The 18,361-nt window shown below is 43.1% G+C and overlaps 2 protein-coding genes across 3 annotated transcripts in view; one reads left to right on the forward strand and one right to left on the reverse strand.

Annotated features, from left to right (window-relative positions):
• The window catches only part of CCDC83 (coiled-coil domain containing 83), a 131,303-nt gene that overhangs the window by 57,185 nt on the left and 55,757 nt on the right, over positions 1-18,361 (reverse strand). The gene's annotated exons all lie outside the window — the stretch shown is intronic.
• The window catches only part of SYTL2 (synaptotagmin like 2), a 94,937-nt gene that overhangs the window by 25,132 nt on the left and 51,444 nt on the right, over positions 1-18,361 (forward strand). For both annotated transcript variants that reach the window (XM_072993531.2, XM_078390147.1), the window contains one exon: positions 7,793-8,200. In XM_072993531.2, coding sequence (XP_072849632.2) covers positions 8,100-8,200 — 101 coding nt within the window. In that variant the 5' untranslated portion in view covers positions 7,793-8,099. Of the gene's footprint in view, positions 1-7,792; positions 8,201-18,361 lie in introns of those variants that run through there.

The following is an 18,361-nucleotide window of genomic DNA, read 5'->3' on the forward strand; positions in this document are numbered from 1 at the left end:
CAGGTAGTCTGTAGCTAAAAACATCCTTAAGAAGTGGCTATCCGATCTCTGGATAAAAATCATCATTGAAAGAGAGTCCACCATCCTCTGAGACAACATATTCCATTGCGTTCTTGCATGTTGTATCTGAGGAGCCTGACAAAGAAAAGGAGTTGGCAATCACAATGTAGCGCTAGCATGGTTGAATAAACATTGATTTAAACCCACATATTAAGGAGTGGAGCACTGAGAACCATGGGCATTGGTGAACGAGTCTGCTAGTTTCAGCTTCTCCTATATTTAACTTTTTTAAGAAAATGGAAAAATGCTAAAACAAACTCAAAGCCCCCAGAGGACCTTATAGATTTCCCCAGAATCCTCACCTCCAATTTATTTATTTTTCCTTTTGAAAACTAGCTGTTGGTCTTTTAAAAAAAAGTTATCTTTTGAGGTTGCCTAGGATCCCTGCCTCCACCCTCATTTTTATTTTAATGAAATGAAATGAAATTGGCCACAAAAGGGCTCATGGAAGATTTTTAAAAGGTAAATTAGCCTCATTCTGTAAAATCAAATGAATAAAGAAACTTCTTTGGTGAGGGGTCAAATAAACAGGTGCAGCTTTCATAGGTCCATAGGATGGTGGGGTGGGAGGGTGGCAGTGGCACATGGACCCCTGAAAATTACCCACTTCTACACTACACAGTAACAGCATTTTCACCTATGATCACTCTTGAGTTTTTTTTTTGTTCCAGACATGCACACACCTTTATTCAAACACAGTTCTGGTACCCAATCCAAAATTCAAGCTTTTTAAAAACAGGTTGGTTTACATATAAGCTGTAGCTTATGTTTTTTCGGGCTCTAATGCAGAACAGTATGTGGAATTCTTTGTGACGCAGAACAAACGAGATTTCTCGGACAGCTCCATCTTTTCTGTGGTGTGTGAGATAAACTGCAGGATGGGTTCAAAATCATTATCTTTTGAACTGAATAAATGGATTTGCGTGTGAGGCGAGCACACGCACGCCAGTTTTTTTTGGGGGGCTTCTTATTAAGTAAGTACGACATTCTAATAAAATGTTCTAGTAGCTATGACAGAGGTTTTTCCTGTTTTGGTCTGGAAACAAGCTTCTGTAATAAGTCATGCAGAAAAAATAATAAGCCAGGAGGAACATAGCAAATGAAACAACAAAAAGGAGGACAGTCTTGTTAAGTTCTTTGACTAATCACCGTATAATGTGATCACAGTCTCAGTTAGTTATGCAATATTTTTTATGGGCCTTTTGCCTTCGGGCGACAAGATCCCATCACAGAATTTTGGATCAACGCATGATGCACGATACTCTGGCTGCTGCAGAATGTACCTGTCTAGAACAACTCTTAAAGCCATGTTATTCAACTCACTTGTCTCCTGACATGAGAAGCAGGGGAATACTGTTCATTCCTGACATTCTTGCACTACAACTCCCATCATCCGTCACTGTTGAAAGAAGGCGGACCAACTGAACTACCATCAGACTTGTTTTGCAGCTTGAAAAGAAGCTGTGAAAAGAGTTTATATAGGATAATCCCAGATCCTTTACCACAGTTTCGTCTGCTGTGCCCCTTCCTAGCTGTCTGTCATCCATGTACTATCAGGCTGCTTAGGGTCATAATATTAAGAGGTTTATGCTTAATTTTCTTGTGACAGCATGTGCCTTGGTTTCCCTTCCTAACCCAGCCCCCCCCCCCATTCTTTTTGTCCTATCTTTCATCTTTTTAGATCTGTTCTCCCCCGGTCTAAATGTGAGGACATGGATCATCTTGCACTGTATGTCTCGATGGTGGAAATGTGCAGAGAGCTTTTTCGGAGGAAAACTAGGATATAAAGGCTGGAAATCAGGCAGGTGGGGTCAGCTAGCCGGGGCCAAACACTTGACAACCGGTTGAGTAGCTATACACTTGCATAACTTGACGCTACTGGAGCGATAGCTCTTAATCACACCAAGATGGAAGTGCCGCTTCAGGGGCATTGTGCAGTCAGTTGTGACAGGAACCGCATGACTGATGGCATAATCAGGTTGCACAATCCTTATTGCCTGGCGTAAAAAACGGCATATTTATGACTGCTTAAAGAGGATTCTGGCCAGTTTGTCAGGGCTTTTGTCAATGGGGCAGATGACCCTAAAGAAAGTATTGTCTGCCAATTATATATCATCACTATCTCTGTATTAAGAGGTTAAAAATAATGATAAAGGAGAGGCAGTGTGGTAGATAAAGTACTGTATATACTCAAGTATAAGCCTAGTTTTACAGCAAAAATTTTTGGCTGAAAAAGCACCCCCTCGGCTTATACAGTGGTGCCTCGCTTAACGAGTGCACCATACAACGACGAAATCGCATAGCGATCCCTTTTTTGGGATCGCTAATACGATCGCTCAACGAGCTTTAGATAGGGTGAAATTCGCTTTGCGAAGATCGGTAAGCGTTTCGCTTACCGATCTTTGCAAAACGAAGCTCCGACGATCAGCTGTTAGGCGGACAAAATGGCCGCCGGAAGCCCCAAAATGGCCGCGCGTAGCGTTTTCGCGCCCTCCCCTCGCTTAACAAGGGCGCGAAAATGGCTGCTGGCCATAGGAAACTTTGCTGAACGGTGAGTAAAGGAGCCTTTTGGAACGCATTAAACGATGTTTAATGCGTTCCAATGGCTTTCTCTGTCCCGTTCAGCGATGTTTCGCTATAGCGAAGGTTAATCCGGAACGGATTAACCTCGCTATGCGAGGCACCACTGTACTTGAGTCAGTGTCAAAATTACATGTTTTCCCCCTGCAGTGCAGGTATTCTCTGGATGCCCCCACTCATCTATGGCATCCTGCAGCCTCTGTGGGTGGTCCGATGACCCGGGTTAAGTACACTGCATTTCCGCTTCCAGGACACTCCCATTCTCCTCCTCCTCCTGCATATTCTATGTACCCACCTTCTTCCTCCCACCCTCCTCCTCCATCCTCCATCTCCCTCCCTTTTGTTACGCAACAGTAGAGCAGTAGATAAGTGCAGCATCCGGTATGAGTCCTCCCTCTGCAGGCAATTAAGTGTGTCTCGGAGCTCAGAAGGGTAGTATCTTCAAAAATATTTAACATACTTATGCCTCAATTAATGTGATTTTATTGGTATCTATTTTTTATTTTTGAAATTTACCAGTAGCTGCTGCATTTCCCACACTTGGCTTATACTCGAGTCAATATGTTTTCCCAATTTTTTTGTGGTAAAATTGGTTGACTTGGCTTATATTCGGATCGGCTTATACTGTATATGCAGTATCTGACTTAGGACCCGGGAGACCTGAGTTCCGATCCCTTATTCAAAAATGTTCCCCCTCATTTATTCGTAAATTCATAACATTTTCAAAGTCGTCGTTGTTGTTTATTCATTTAGTCATGTCCGACTCTTCGTGACCACATGGACCAGAGCACGCCAGGCCCTCCTATCTTCCACTGCCTCCCGGAGTTGGGTCAGATTCATGTTGGTAGCTTCGGTGACACTGTCCAACCATCTCATCCTCTGTCATCCCTTCTCCTCTTGCCTTCACACCTTCCCAACATCAGGGTCTTTTCTAGGCCTCTTCTCATGAGATGGCCAAAGTATTGGAGCCTCAGCTTCAGGATCTGTCCTTCCAGTGAGCACTCAGGGTTGATTTCCTTTAGAACTGATAGGTTTGTTCTCCTTGCAGTCCAGGGGATTCTCAAGAGCCTCCTCCAGCACCACAATTCAAAGGCATCAATTCTTCGGCGGTCAGCTTTCTTTATGGTCCAGCTCTCACTTCCATACATCACTACAGGAAAAACCATAGCTTTGACTATTCGGACTTTTGTTGGCAAGGTGATATCTCTGCTTTTTAAGATGCTGTCAAGGTTTGTCATCGCTTCCCTCCCAAGAAGCAGGCGTCTTCTACTCGCATTTGCATGCTTTCGAACTTCTAGGTTTTTTCAAAGTACTTGTTACTATAAATCTCGTGATGGTGAGGTCAGTTATGGGAGTCAATTGCTCATCAACCTGCTAAAGCAATCATTTCTGGTTAATCACAAAGTCTCTGGTTTACCTGAAGTCAAAAGGGTCTTGGTTTTTCTCATAGTCCTTTTGGGGGGAAACAGTTGAACTTGTGAGCTCCCTAAAGTGAGCTAGAATTAAAATCAACTGCAAACGTCATATATCTGGTAAAGGTAAAGGTTCCCCTTGACATTTTTAGTCCAGTCATGTCCGACTAGGGGGCGGTGCTCATCCCATTTTCAAGACGTAGAACCAGCCCTTGTCCAAAGACAGTTTCCGTTGCCACATGGCCAGCATGACTAGGGAATGCCATTTTACCTTCCCACCGAGGTGGTACCTATTTATCTATTCGCATTTGCATGCTTTCGAACTTCTAGGTTGGCGAGGAGCTGGGACAAAGTGACGGGAGTTCACTCCATTGCATGGATTCGATCTTACAACTGCTGGTCTTCTGACCCTGTATCACTGGCTTCTGCGGTTTAGCCCACAGTGCCACCACGTCCTCTAAAAAGGGGGCGGAATGGTGAACGAATATATCTGGGAAATGTGTAAATATACATAGCAGAATATGGAAGCTTTGTTGAGAAAGCTAAGACATTAGCTTGACTTTTGAAAGATGTAATTTGTTGCTCATAATATTTTATTTGCAAGTACCACCCTAATATCTTACATCTTGTTTTTAAAAAAGTTTTAAAATACAGAAATACTTCCAGGTCCCTCAAATTACCCCTTCCTAACATTTCACAGTACCAAGTGAACATTATTCTTACATAATGATGTGAGCAGCAATTCCATTAGGAGTTAAGAGTACAATAGATTTCTCCTTTGAATTGCATGTGTTTGAGCAGAATGATTTTGGTTATACATGGATTTTTTTAAAAAATAAACAAATAAATAAATACTATGCTGCTGTTTGTCTCCAGGAACTGGCCTGAGAAAGGTGGGTCTTAGACCCACCTCAGGTGACCATGAAGCAGACCTTCGTCCTATAGTGGTGGCCTCGCCAGTCCCCTTTCTGGGCACAGTGACTCTTCCATTTGCCGGCTGGGAGGGGGTTTGGGGAATGCTGCATAGATGTACAGTGGTACCCCGCAAGATGATGTTAATTCGTTCAGCGAAAATTGCTGTCTTGTGAAAACATCGTCTTGCGAAATGCAGTTCCCCATTAGAATGCATTGAAATCCGTTTAATGCGTCCCAATGGGAAAAATCATCACCGTTTTGAGAAAATCGCCCATAGAGAAACCATTTTGCGAAGCGCAGATCAGCTGTAAAAATCACTGTCTTGTGAAAATCAGTCCTGAAAACACCCGTTTTGTGAGTCACTGACTCAGCTGTCAAAATCGTTGTCTTGAGAAAATCGGTCCCAGAAAAAACCCCGTCTTGCGAAGCATGGTCCAAAACATCATCCAGCGAAAATCGCCCATAGGTAACACCGTTTTGTGAAGCACTATTGCGTTCGCAAAAGCTCATCTTCTAGCGAATTAACTGTTTTGTGAGGTAATCGTCTAGCGTGACACCACTGTACGGTAAACTCTTTTGTTCTGTATGTGTGTGTTTATCAACTATTTATGCCTTGTAGATGTGTTTTTTGGGGGGGCATAAGAGATACACATGGATTTTGAACTGCATGGGGGGGGCCTGGTACCCCTAAACGCATTGAAGGGAAAAGTGTAATGTTGTTCCTCCTTATGGGTAAAAAAATAAAACAAAATTAGCAGGTTACGATAGCATATTTAACATGTTGCTTTGAAGCTCTGAGCTGTGGCAGAGTCATTTAGTCCCTGGGAAGCTGATGTAGGGCTGTTTTGTTCCCTACATGGAAGGAAGAGTAGGAACGGGAAATGGGTTTAGAGGCAGGGTGAGGCCCTGATGGATATATCAAACCACAGAGGCAGATGTCTGCTGTTCTGTCAACAAGTATGCCTCACAGCAAGTGCTTAAGTTGGCAGGTTCTTTGGTTGGCACTGCTGAAACCAATAAGGATGTGGTGTATTAAGAAAGTGAGGACCACTAACTTGGTGTGCTTAATTGTGTGCTTATTTATAAAGGAAGCATTATTTTTTTGGCTTCCTTGCTTTTGAAGGCTTTGATCTGTGATGTAGAATAGACAAAGTGACGTGCGAGCATGTATGTTCTTTCTGTCAGCTGTTGCTAAAACGCTGGTGTCCCACATGACCTTAAAGTTCTGCCATCCTAGCATGAGGCAGGGGCTGGACTTGATGATCCATAGGGCCCCTTCCAGCTCTGCAGTTCTGAAATTATGATGACGATCTTATCTGGTACTGTAAAACCCCCTGTTTGGTTCTTCACCTCAGTGCCACAAAGTATCCTAAGCAAACTGCTATCTTTCCCTTGAGGTTTAGCGCCTATAACACTCTAGAACAGTGATTCCCAAACCTGGGTTGGCAGATTAAAACCCCAGAAGCCTTCGCCACAAGCTGCGCTGGCCGGGATTTCTGGGAATTGTAGTCCAAGAACATCTGGGGATGCAAAGTTGAACAGAGAAGACTGTTGTTGTTGTGTTTTGCTTTGTTCAACTATTCCATCTAGAAACCATGCTGGCTGAGGAATTCTGTAGTAAGTTAAAAAAAATAATGTAGGTAAGAAAACCCCTTGGGACGTGGTGGCGCTGCTGGCTAAACCGCAGAAGCCTGTGCTGCAGGGTCAGAAGACCAAGCAGTCGTAAGATCGAATCCACGCGACGGAGTGAGCTCCCGTCGCTTGTCCCAGCTCCTGCCAACTTAGCAGTTCGAAAGCACACAAATGCACGTAGATAAATAGGGACCACCTCGGTGGGAAGGTAACAGTGTTTCGTGTCTAAGTCGCACTGGCCATGTGACCACGGAAGATTGTCTTCGGACAAAACGCTGGCTCTATGGCTTGGAAACAGGGATGAGCACCGCCCCCTAGAGTCGAACACGACTGGACAAAAATTGTCAAGGGGAACCTTTACCTAAGAAAACCCCTTGAGTTCACCAAACTTTGTTCTAGAAAGAATGGACTATTCATAAATATTCCAATTCCCACTTAACGTGGAAGCTTAGTGGGTGACTGTAGCTGTTCATGCTCTTTCAGACTAGCCTGTCTCGCAGCTGAGACAATAAAGCATGCACATTCTGCTCTTGCCACCTTGAATTCCTAGGCAGGAAGGAAGTAATGGGGACTCAAGTCGTGGGACTCACTTTCAAGTTGGACTTAAGTCGCACCCATGACTCGACTTGGGTTTTTTTCCCCCCAACGACTTGAACTCAACTCACAAATCGGAGTGCACCCACGCTTTCTTTTTTCGGGGGGGGGTAGTCTTTTCAGTAGGGACACAGACTTCCAATATGGGACTCAGCACCATAAATATAATAATGGGCTACATCCATTGAATCAATGGAATTTAATAAATCAACCCATCTGTCAGTCCCATAGGTTCAAACAGTCTGCTCTGTTTGGGACTAAAGGTTGGATTTAGTCTAATACATCTGACTTTAAAAATTGAATATATTTTCCTTTGTTTCAGCCCATCCCTCTTTTCAGTCTCCTTGCGAGAATCTACTGAGATGTAGCCAGCATTTGAGGAACACAACCTGAGTTGCTAAATGCTCCTGTTCTCTCCTTCTCACTCATGTCAGTGAACATCAGATTAATAAACTTTCAAGCTGATGTGATGTGGGGTTTTTGAAAACTGACAATATTCTAGCACCCTGTTATTCTTCCTTCCCCACCGCCAACCAGCTTTGCTCCCTTCGTTGAGAAGGCAAGAACTCAATATTTCTCCCCTCTTGGTTGTCTTCTAGGGTGGTACACCAGACTGGAACATGGGGCTGATCCAATGAATTATCGAAGCATGAAGCAAGACTCCCCATTAAAGTGGTGCATGTGATGTGAATGATCCAGGAATGCAGAAGAGTCCTGTCAAGAGACTTGGCCAGAGAAGTGCATCTCTTTGTTGAAACAAGAAGGCATAATTTAAAGCTTTTTGGGGGAAAAAATGCTGTTTGCGCTGTAACGCTTAATATATATACACACACAGTGCACGTGCATTCTTCATAAAGACTTCTGAGGGTCTTTTGGGTTTTTTTTTGATTGAGGAGATCTACCAAGATGATTGACCTGAGCTTTCTTACGGATGAGGAGCAAGAGGCGATCTTGAAGGTGCTCCAGCGGGATGCAGACCTTAAGAGAGCTGAAGAGGAGAGAGTCAGGTGAGGATACAGAGTGTTCTGTTCTACAGGTAACCCGGACAAACGTGTGTTCTTTCATGTTCTTTTCCCCATCACCCCACCCCACCCCATGGATACACATAAACTTTCACATTGTGTACATATGTATTCAGAGTTTGGAAAGCTGGGCAAAATCCTAACACCATCACCCTTATTATTACTTTTAAAAAGTGTTACTATTGTTATCACTCATTCTTTTACAAACAATGGCATGTTAACACAGCACAGTGATGCCTCGCATAACGAGCGCCCCGTTTAACGATGAATCCGCATAGCGCATTGCAATGATCGGTAAGCGTTTGTTTCGCTTACCGATTTTCACATTGCGATGTTTCCCCAACAGCTGATTGGCAGTTCCAAAATGGCCGCCGGAAGAAAAAAATGGCCACCTGCAGCGTTTTCGCACAGTTTCCTCGCTTACCGAGGCGGCGAAAATGGCGACCGTATGGAGGATTTCCGCATAGCGGTGAGTTTATCCCCCATAGGAACACATTAAACGGGGTTTAATGCGTTCCTATGGGGTTTTCCTTTCCATATAGCGATGATTCCGGATAGCGATGATTTATCCAGAACGGATTATCGTCGCTATGCGGGGCACCACTGTACTTGAAATTGATGTGTATGTTCTTGTATACTAACAGGTCGCTTCTGATTTAGGATGATCCTATAAATTAGTAACTTTGAGAAGGTCTCATGAAATCTAGGAAGACTGAAGGCCCTCTCTTACTCGGTCTTCCTCATTTCCTGCTGTCTTCAGCTTTTCTGAGAAATGTTGTCATTCTCACTGGGTCTTGTATTCTCACAAGGCCTTGAATAAAAAGGAAGTAATTAACCATCTCCCAAGGATCCTGAGAAACCTGTAAATTGGGTGTCTCTGCATGGCATAGCCCATAGCTTCTCTGAATTACTGAAGCCCCTTCGCCACAACAAGACAGCAATCCATAAAGGGGTAGTAAAGAATACTTAACACCAATGCAGATTTGTTAAAGTAAGCATTAACATATGGATGAAGGGGCATCCTTACTCCCAGAAGTGATTCATTACTTGTTGTTATTGTTGCATATGTGTTTTGTGCTAAGTCAGAACCGATATGTAACAACCCTCATAGGGCTTTCAAAGTAAATGAGATATTTAAGGAGCCATTTTACCAGTTCCTTCCCTAGGTAGGAATTACCTAGGTGTCTCCTGTGCTCTGGCAGGTCCCTAACCCCCCTATCTAGTCTCCATTGGTTATACAGTAGTACCTTGATTTACAAAATTAATACATTCTCCAGAACATTATGTAATGTGGAAATTTCGTAAACCAAAATGCGGATTGCCTTACAATGGCAGCGGAGCTACAAACCCCCAGGCGTGGGGAAACTTCCTTCACAAACCAAAGGAAACTGGGGGGAAGACCCATAAACCGAGGTATCATTTTGAATGGATTTCCGTTCGTAAACCGGAAATTACATAAACTGAGGCGTACAGAAACTTAGGTACTACGGTAGGAGATCTGCCATGTTGCTGGTCACATGACAGGGAGCCTGCCATTGCTGTTGGGGCACATAAGTGCCTTCCCTTCTGGTCCACATTTAGACAATAGGTAACAGGCCAATGCCATTGGCTTATTTAGAAACATTAGCCAAGATTTTATTCCATGTTTGCAGGTGTGAATCTTTGCTCATGAAGTTGCACTGGAACCCCACTATTGAGCAAGTTATTGTCCTTTGGGGATTGCACTTACGTTCACTCATAGAAAGCTGTTTTATCACACAACCTTTTGCAACCGGTTACACAGTTATGTTTAGCATGCCACTCTTCAGTGGGGCCTAAGAAAGAGCAACTGCTTGTGCAGCAACAGATATGCAGGCATAATGTCACAACAGGATTCTGGCCGATGCCTGTTTCATCAGAATGCCCAAGCAGGGGAAATGCTTTCTCCACCCTTCCTCCAAGTAGGATACGAAACTAAAGTTTTTCAAATCTCTTAACATTCAGAAGACTTGAGACCTTTATATATGCTGAGTCACCATCCTATGTCCTGACCACACTTCAGCTTTTGCAAAAACATTCCCATATATAATCCCTTCTCAAACATAGTAGCAAAATATCTCATCTTTGGTTTGGATTGGTTGTGGTGGCTTGCCAGTGGGGCACTGGATGTGGATTCAGTTTCCAGACGTTGAAACATGCTTTGGTTAGGTGGTTCTAAGAAATTGCAGTGCAGGGACCCTTAACAGACAAAAAGCACATGATAAAAATAAACTGGCACCGTGGGGCCTTCGCCACTGGCACCATGTAGTCTGTAGGAGTCAAATGTTGTGGTCATGTTTACATTAGGAAAACGAGTCCGCTGGTCTTCCAGACCTTCCTTTCTGGCAGAATTTCTTAAAACAGCAAGCAAGGCCATTATTTTTAAAAAAGCCCCTCTTCCTTCCTTCTTATTCTTTGGTCCTGTAAACTGAGAAAGCTGGTATTTATCCTACAGCTGTCATTTCTATTCATGTCCCTAATGTGGGTCAAGTAACTGATGCTGAATTCCAGTCACTTGTGTCCTGTTTTTATTCTGTGCTGTCCCGTTGCATCCAACTTAGGGTGTCTCTGATAGGGTTTTTGAGGTATGTGATATGCTTAAGGAGTGATTTTTATCATCACCACTCCCTCCAGTAAGTTTCCATGGCCAAGTGGGGATTCATACCTTGGTCTCCAGAGCCCTAATCGGTTACTCTGCTCATTATTCCGCATTGGCTCCCACTGAGTTTAATAGTAGAAGTCAATAATTAGTCAAGATAGTGAAAGAGGGTTTCCCTTGCTCCTGTTTTCTTCTTCTCTGATTCATCCTCTTCTGACACAGCCAGATCGGAAATCCTGCTTCTTGTGGTCAGTGTGGGATGGAATGAGTGGGACTTTCTACAGTGGGGTCTCGACCTACAGAATTAATCCGTAATGGAATGGAGTCCGTAGGTTGAAAATACATTCCCCATAGGAATGCATTGAAAACCTATTAATCCGTATTTGGCCCAAGAACCCCCCCCCCAAATTAAAAATAAAAAATTTAAAAATCACCTCACCTTTTCGAAGTCTTCAAGGAGTCCAAGCATGGCTTGGGTTGCCCAGCGTGGCTTGGTTTCCAGCAGCAGCGGTGGCAGCAGGGGACCTCCGGATGCCTTGCAGGGCTTTTCTGCCGCCATGGGAAGCATCTTGTAGGTCTCCCTCGCCGCCGATAGTGGCTCCGAAGCACTATCGGCAGTGGGGGGGGACCTCCGAGATGCCTCCCATGGTGGCAGAGAAGCCCTGCAAGGCATCCAGAGGAACGGCCTACGGACTGGAAGGAAGAGGCGGGGAAAGCACCAACTTTGAATTGGGCGCTTTCCCCGCCTCCCCCTTCTGGTCCGTAGGTCGATTCTCCGGCCGGAAGTCGAAGTAAAATTTTGCGGCCGGAGAAGTCCGTAGGTCGAAAAGTACGTAAGTGAAGCCGTACATGTCGAGACTCCACTGTATTCTACTTGCAGCAACTTTGGGTCCTTTGATAATGGTCGTCAAATTCAGGAGGTGTCTCTGTCTGCAAATTTTGGAAAGCCCTTGTGTTCAGGTTCCAGCAGAGATGGAAACCTCTTCCCAGAATCTTGTGGGATGATTCAGGGTGGGATGTTAACTTTTAAAAGTTATGTCAGGCTTCTGAGAATCTGGGAAGAATGCAGTGAGTGTCTCTTGCTCAGCTGAGAGACTTAAACCTTCGGCTGTTCTTCTGCTATAGTTCTGAGCCATCAAGTGGCCTCTGACTTATGCTGACCCCATGAATGAGTTTTAGAAGAGGTAGCCATGTTAGTCTGTGCTAGCATAGGCAGTCTGAGGAAGTGGACGTATCCAAGCACACAATAAAATGCTGTATAGCAGTTGGGTGCCGCAACAGTTTTGTCTTCCCTATGAGCAAATGACCTCCAAAATGTCATGTCCTCAACAACCCTGTCCAGCTCTTGCAAACTCAAGCCTGTGGCTTCTTTTAGGGAGTCAGTCCATCTCACATTGGGTCTTCCTCTTTTCCTTCTGCCTTCAACCTTTCCCAGCATTAATGTCTTTGCCAGAGACTCCTGCCTGCTCATGATGTGCCCCCAGTAGGAGTCCGGCTGAAGAGAATGGTTGTTGTTATGGCCCATCAAGTTGACTCTGCCTGATGGGAACCCTATGAATGAGTGATCCCTAAAAATGTCCTATACTAGACACCCTCGCTCTTCTGTTCTTAACCTTGAATTGTTTTGCAGGTCAGGTCATCATTATATAATATAGGTGAGCATCATGCAAGTCCATGGGCTACATGTGGTCCCCTAAGCTAAGTATTGGGGGGGGGCTAGGCTTCCTCAAATAGCTGATTGCCAAGGATGGTGGGTGATGGAGTTCAACATGGGGGCGGGGCAGACGTTCCTGCCCTCCAGTGTACCCTAAATACTGCCCCAACAATGTATGCTTATTTAGATTACTTTTTAAAAAATACTTAACTGGACTGGGACACCATTATATTATATTAGTGGCCGGGTTGTGGAGGAGAATACAAATAAGCGCAGTCACTTCAGTGTATCACAAATTCTGGGGAATTGTCAGGTGGTTCCTAAATAAGAGCTGGCAGAATGAAAGTTTATCTTCTCAGGCACAAGAAGGAGTTATTGCACATTCCTGTGGTCTAGTAGTGCATAAACAACATTCAGATCAGGAGACTTTAAGTTCTGTCGCTCCTTGGATCTGTCCATGGCCTGCACTGAGGCTCAAAACCGCTTCTTTCCTATATCTTAAGTTTAAACTCTGTGTGTGTGTGTGTGTGTTTTTTTTTCCCCCCCAGTTATCCTGATGATGAATGCTAATTGTAGAGCAAATTGTGGGGAGTCAGCTTATATTAAATTTTATTTATCTTTCATTCCTATATCCCACAGCAAAAGCTCTGTCAAAGAATCCCACCGTAATACTGTATAGATGAATCAGATAATAACAGAGTATAGAGTCATTTTCCCTCAAGAACATATTTATGGGCATTCTGTTATTATATCTATCACTTACAGTAAGTATGGTGGGCAGAGGGAACACAGGGAATGAGGAGAAACACTGAATGCCCACATGTTACTACTGAAAAGCTCTAAATATATTTTCCAGTAAGATTAGTAAGAAATAGCAAGGGAACATGAAAACTGAGGAGCAGTGAGTTATGAGTCACTGATAGATAATTTTTTTTATTACGGTCAAAAGACCAGCCATAAATAAAACATCTAAAATATATGAATATACAGAAATATACAAAAATATTGGGATTGAATGCAAAGCAATACAGTGGTGCCTCGCTTAACGATTAAACCGCTCCATGACTATTAGGTTTTTGCGATCGCTTTTGTAATCGCAAAATGATGTTTAGATAGGAAAAAAATGCTTTACGATGATTGGTTCCCTGCTTTGGGAACCGATTTTTCGCTTTACAATGATCAAAACAGCTGATTGTCAGGCTTTCAAAATGGCTCCCAACTGTGTAAAATGGCTCCCTGCTGTGTTTCCTCGCTTTACAGGCACCGGAAAATGGCCACCCTATGGAGGATCTTTGCTGGACAATGAGGTACTTCGCCCATTAGAAAAAATTAACCAGTTTTTAATGCATTCTAATGGGCTTTTTACTTTCGCTTGATGACGATTTCGTTCTACAGCGATTTTGCTGGAACGGATTATCGTCATCAAATGAGGCACCATTGTAGTTGGTTCTGAGGTAAACGACAACAGTGTCAATACATGTGACAGCAGCCCATCCGTTGTTGCCTCTAATTGGGTTCCCGCTGGAGGAGATGCTGAACCTAGGCTTCGTGTCTATCTCTAGTTAAGAGAACTCTGGTTCCCACCTAGATGACTTTTTTGTGGCTCCCCGGTGAGGCCTGGTTAGGGAATCATGGTTTGTACTCTCCCACTCTACACACAGAAGCCCTGAAGAATCTACTGGTAAGGCTGACATCACATCAAGTCAAATGCAGCAAGAAGTATGGTTTCACTCACAAACTGGATTTTTTTTTTTTTGGAGGAAATATGATCTATTATGATAGCAGTGACTCAGGTGCATTAATAGAGCCGTTGGCGACACTTCAGATGTGAAAGACTGAAAACCACTACTTTAAGAAATATTTTTATCTTCTAATTATAGCCTCCCATCATCCTTCCTTTCTGAGCGGTTTAGAATGTCACTACCATGGGCCAAGATTGAAAATGAATGCTGGCCTTAAGATCTTCCTTAGCCACTTGTTCCTATCCTTAGCCAGGACCCTCTAATGAGGATTGTTTTTTTTGGGGGGGGGGGAATGATGAACATGTTACATAAAAATGTTATATAACAGATAAAAACTTTTAACTAAAAACCTAAGTATCTGTTTAATATTCGTCAGGTCTCTGTATTTTGTGGTTTTTCCAATTCTTTATTTTCGACTCCGGGATCCCCCAGAGTTCCAATGTTAATGATCAAGACATTTCTTCATTCTATTTATTTTTATTTTATTTATTTATTTATTTAACTTATATGCCGCCCACACTACCCGAAGGTCTCTATTACTACTATGTCTGGTGTGTTATGTTTAAAGTGCCTGTCAGTTTGGATCAGGAACTCTCACAAGATCTTGACTTCCTCACTTTCTGACACCTTCTGTATATGATGTTCCCAGGGGGTTTTGGAGGCTGGCAAGTTATATTTTTTTGCGTAATGACTAGTGCACTAAGTTTGCAACTGTATAATTTTGTAATATGTGCTATCTTTGGACATTCACAGATGAGGTATGACAGAGTTTCATCTTTTTCTTGGCAGAGTTGACATTTGGTGTTAGCATTGATTCCTTGGATCTTCGCTTTCATCACATTTGTTTGGAGTACTTGTTCTTGTGCAGCAAAATCAAGCTTTCAGTTTCTTTCTTATGGTCCCCAGTTTAGCCAATGTTGAATTATGATCATGCCTTCTATCAATATTTTTCATATTTTACTTTTTCAACTGTTACATTTATTTTCAAATTGTTGTGTCTTATACTGGACCTTTGTTTCTGTTGTTTTCAAAATATTCTCAATTTTCACTGCTTTAAGTAATTTTTCTCTGCTTGTACTGATATAATAATTTAGGCTTCTATTTTTCCTCCTCCACAACCGTCTGTGTTCAATTTTTCATGATAAGTATAATCTGTCCACATCACTTTTTGGATGTAGTGCATGATGCATGTTTATTAGTTTCCATGTTTTCGATCCCATTCTTCTAATTCATTTTTGGTCCAATCTGTTGTTCCAGCTAGATATCTAATTACTGTACTGGAACTGCCCATAAGTTTATGACTTTGATTGTATTTCCACCATTTAATTTTGATTTTAATATTTTCTGGAGTCTTTTGATGCATACTCTTTCATTTTTAACTTTTGTGTGCAGGATGTTATCTTTTTCTAGTATTCCAAGGTATTTATAATTTTCATTGCTTGATAGAGATTTTATAATATTGCCATTTTAAACCCTATTCCATCTAGGTTTTGGATCTTGCCATAGTGTACAGACAGAGCTGTACATCTGTCAATTCTAAGTTTCATTTGAATATCTTCTCCTTCTTCTCCTTCTTGTCTGCCTCTTCCTCCTCCTCCTTCTCCTCCTTCTCCTCCTTCTCCTTCTTCTTCTTCTTTCTTTTGCATAATAAAGCTTTGTGACCCTGTGGGATAGATCCAGATTAACAGCAAATCTGTGTCCGTTAAATCTAGATTTGTCACCCTGACAATTCCTGACAATGCAAAAGCGTTGTCCAAAGATGCGAAGAAAAATGAAACCCGGAAAGGGGGAATCTCCTTCTGAGTCTTAATCTCTCAGTTGAACCTACAACTGACATGAAAGAATATCTTGTCAACCCTTCTCACTCCCCACTTTTAGGAGATGGAGGCCGATATGGGTCTCAGTGCATTTGCCTTTTATGAACATGTGCAATTTTAGCCGTGCTATTATCTTTCTGTTTTATTTACCACCTCTCACACACTGATCTCCTGTGCAGTTACAATTTTTGTTTGTAATATTTTCTTAGAGCTAAAATGCACTTGTGTGGCACATCTGTGCTTACTCCACACAGCATTGTAAGATTACAATAATGTTGCCACCTAACATAACAGGAAGACCATGGACTCTATGGTCTTCCATAGAGTATCCCTTGCAATGGGATCATGAGAAGGGGAAAGCATAAGTTAAAGTGCACTGCTTACATACCACCCCATAGAACTTAAAGCACTCTCTGGACAGTTTACAGTTTAATTATGCAGGCTACAAATTGCCCCACCAGCAAGCTAGGTACTCAATTTACTGACCTAAGAAGGATGGAAGGCTGAGTCAGTCTCAAGCTCACTACCTGGGGACTGAACTCAGATCATGAGCAGAGTTTTGACTGCAGCACAGCAGTTAAACCACCCACACCACAAGGAGTTAATATCCTCGAGGGTGGTGCATGTGGCTTTGTGTCTACCTGATAGGGTGTGGCTTATATTTAAAGCCAATATTTGTCTTTTGGATTTGACTTCATGTCACTTCAGCCATCTGTTTGTTTAAAAGGCTGTTGCAATAAATGATTATGCGAGCAAGCTGTGATAGTTATAGAATGTGTGCCTCCCAGGTAGAATGCCTGTTTCTGCATGCAAATGTCAGATGAGATTTTTAAATGTTTCCAAATTTTATCCATTTAGACTGCATGAAAGATGCATGTATCTTTGTAGGGAGCCTCGTGGGGCAGTGATAAAGCTGCAGTACTGCAGACAAAACTCTGTTCATGGCCCAGGTTCAATGCTAGGCTCAAGGTTCACTCAGCTTTCCATCCTTCTGAGATCGGTAATTTGAGTACCCAGCTTGCTGTGGGGGTGGAAGGCAATGTGTAGCCTGCATAATTAAATCACAAACTGGCCAGAGAGCACTTTAAGCGCTGTGGGGAGGTATATAAGCAGCACACATTTTGTCAAAAGAGGATGAAGGCTTTTATCACTGCTTTAAGTAACACCTCAAATTGTTGTCACTGTGCTTCGTGATCCTTAACAAACTTCATTAGACTTGTGAACTAATAGGCAGCCAGGGAATGATAGAAACACTGCAGATGTCCGTAATGATGCCTGTAATTTGTACCTAAGTGACTCAGCTTTTATATGCCCACCTGCACCACACCTTCAGTGAGTCAGCTCGGAAGTACCTAGAACGAAACACATTGAATCTGATGCGTAATAATCTGAGTCAGTACCATTTCTATTAAATAAGTTTTCGTTTTCCCATAGCAAGCCAAGAAAAACTGGGATTTCAAACCTTCTCGGGGCCCTAGAGCTGACAACCATAGAAATAAAAATTCTGGCAGGGGCCAGGACGGAAATTCCAGGATGCACTTTCGGGAAAGAGATCAGAAATGTTTACCGTGTCTTGGGAGAGTTCAGCTTTTCTTCTGGGTTCTGCTCACCTAAGGTATCAATTCGAAATCAGACTCTTGGCCCGTCTAGTTCATTATTGTGGATCCTGATTAGAACCTTCTCTGTCAGAATTTCAGGTTGGTTGGATTCTGATCTATAACTATTGCTGCTGTGGACCATCTGGGTTCCAAAATCTGTGATGTGCCACTTGAGGTTTCCCCTTCTGCGCTACGACATGTAGCTTGTGTATTTCCCAATGTGTTGTTTGCTGTTGCTCTTTCGTCAGAGTAACAACCCTCTTAAGATGTTTCTGGGCTGTGGGTTGGCAACCCTATCAGGATAGATGAAGGCGAATAAATCTTCTTGGCTTCAGTGCCACGTTCTCTAGGAATTAGTGGCAGGCAGATCATCGGAGTTTTGGGTCAGAGTGGGCTTAGCCCTGCCGCCACAGTATCTTGAAGCGCGCATGAGCCTTTGAATGGTTGCAGGATTTCCTCACAACTTTCTGCATCACTAAGTCAGGGGAAGGGGTCAGCAGTGCAATGACTTAGAGTTCCCGGGTGTCACTGGCCTTATCCGTTCACCGGACAGCAAGAACATTGAGCAGTCGGAGAACTGACCTCCTTAGAGCTGTTCATTGCTCAGTTTCTGCACAGTGATTGTGTGCCTTTCATGCAAGACTATTTGGCCAGCGTGAGCCAATGTGGTTCATGTGCACAAAAGGACAGGAAGACACGAGGTTCCTTGGCTTGCCAT

The sequence above is a fragment of the Pogona vitticeps genome, chromosome 3 (assembly GCF_051106095.1).
Source record: "Pogona vitticeps strain Pit_001003342236 chromosome 3, PviZW2.1, whole genome shotgun sequence".
Taxonomy (NCBI): Eukaryota; Metazoa; Chordata; class Lepidosauria; order Squamata; family Agamidae; genus Pogona; species Pogona vitticeps.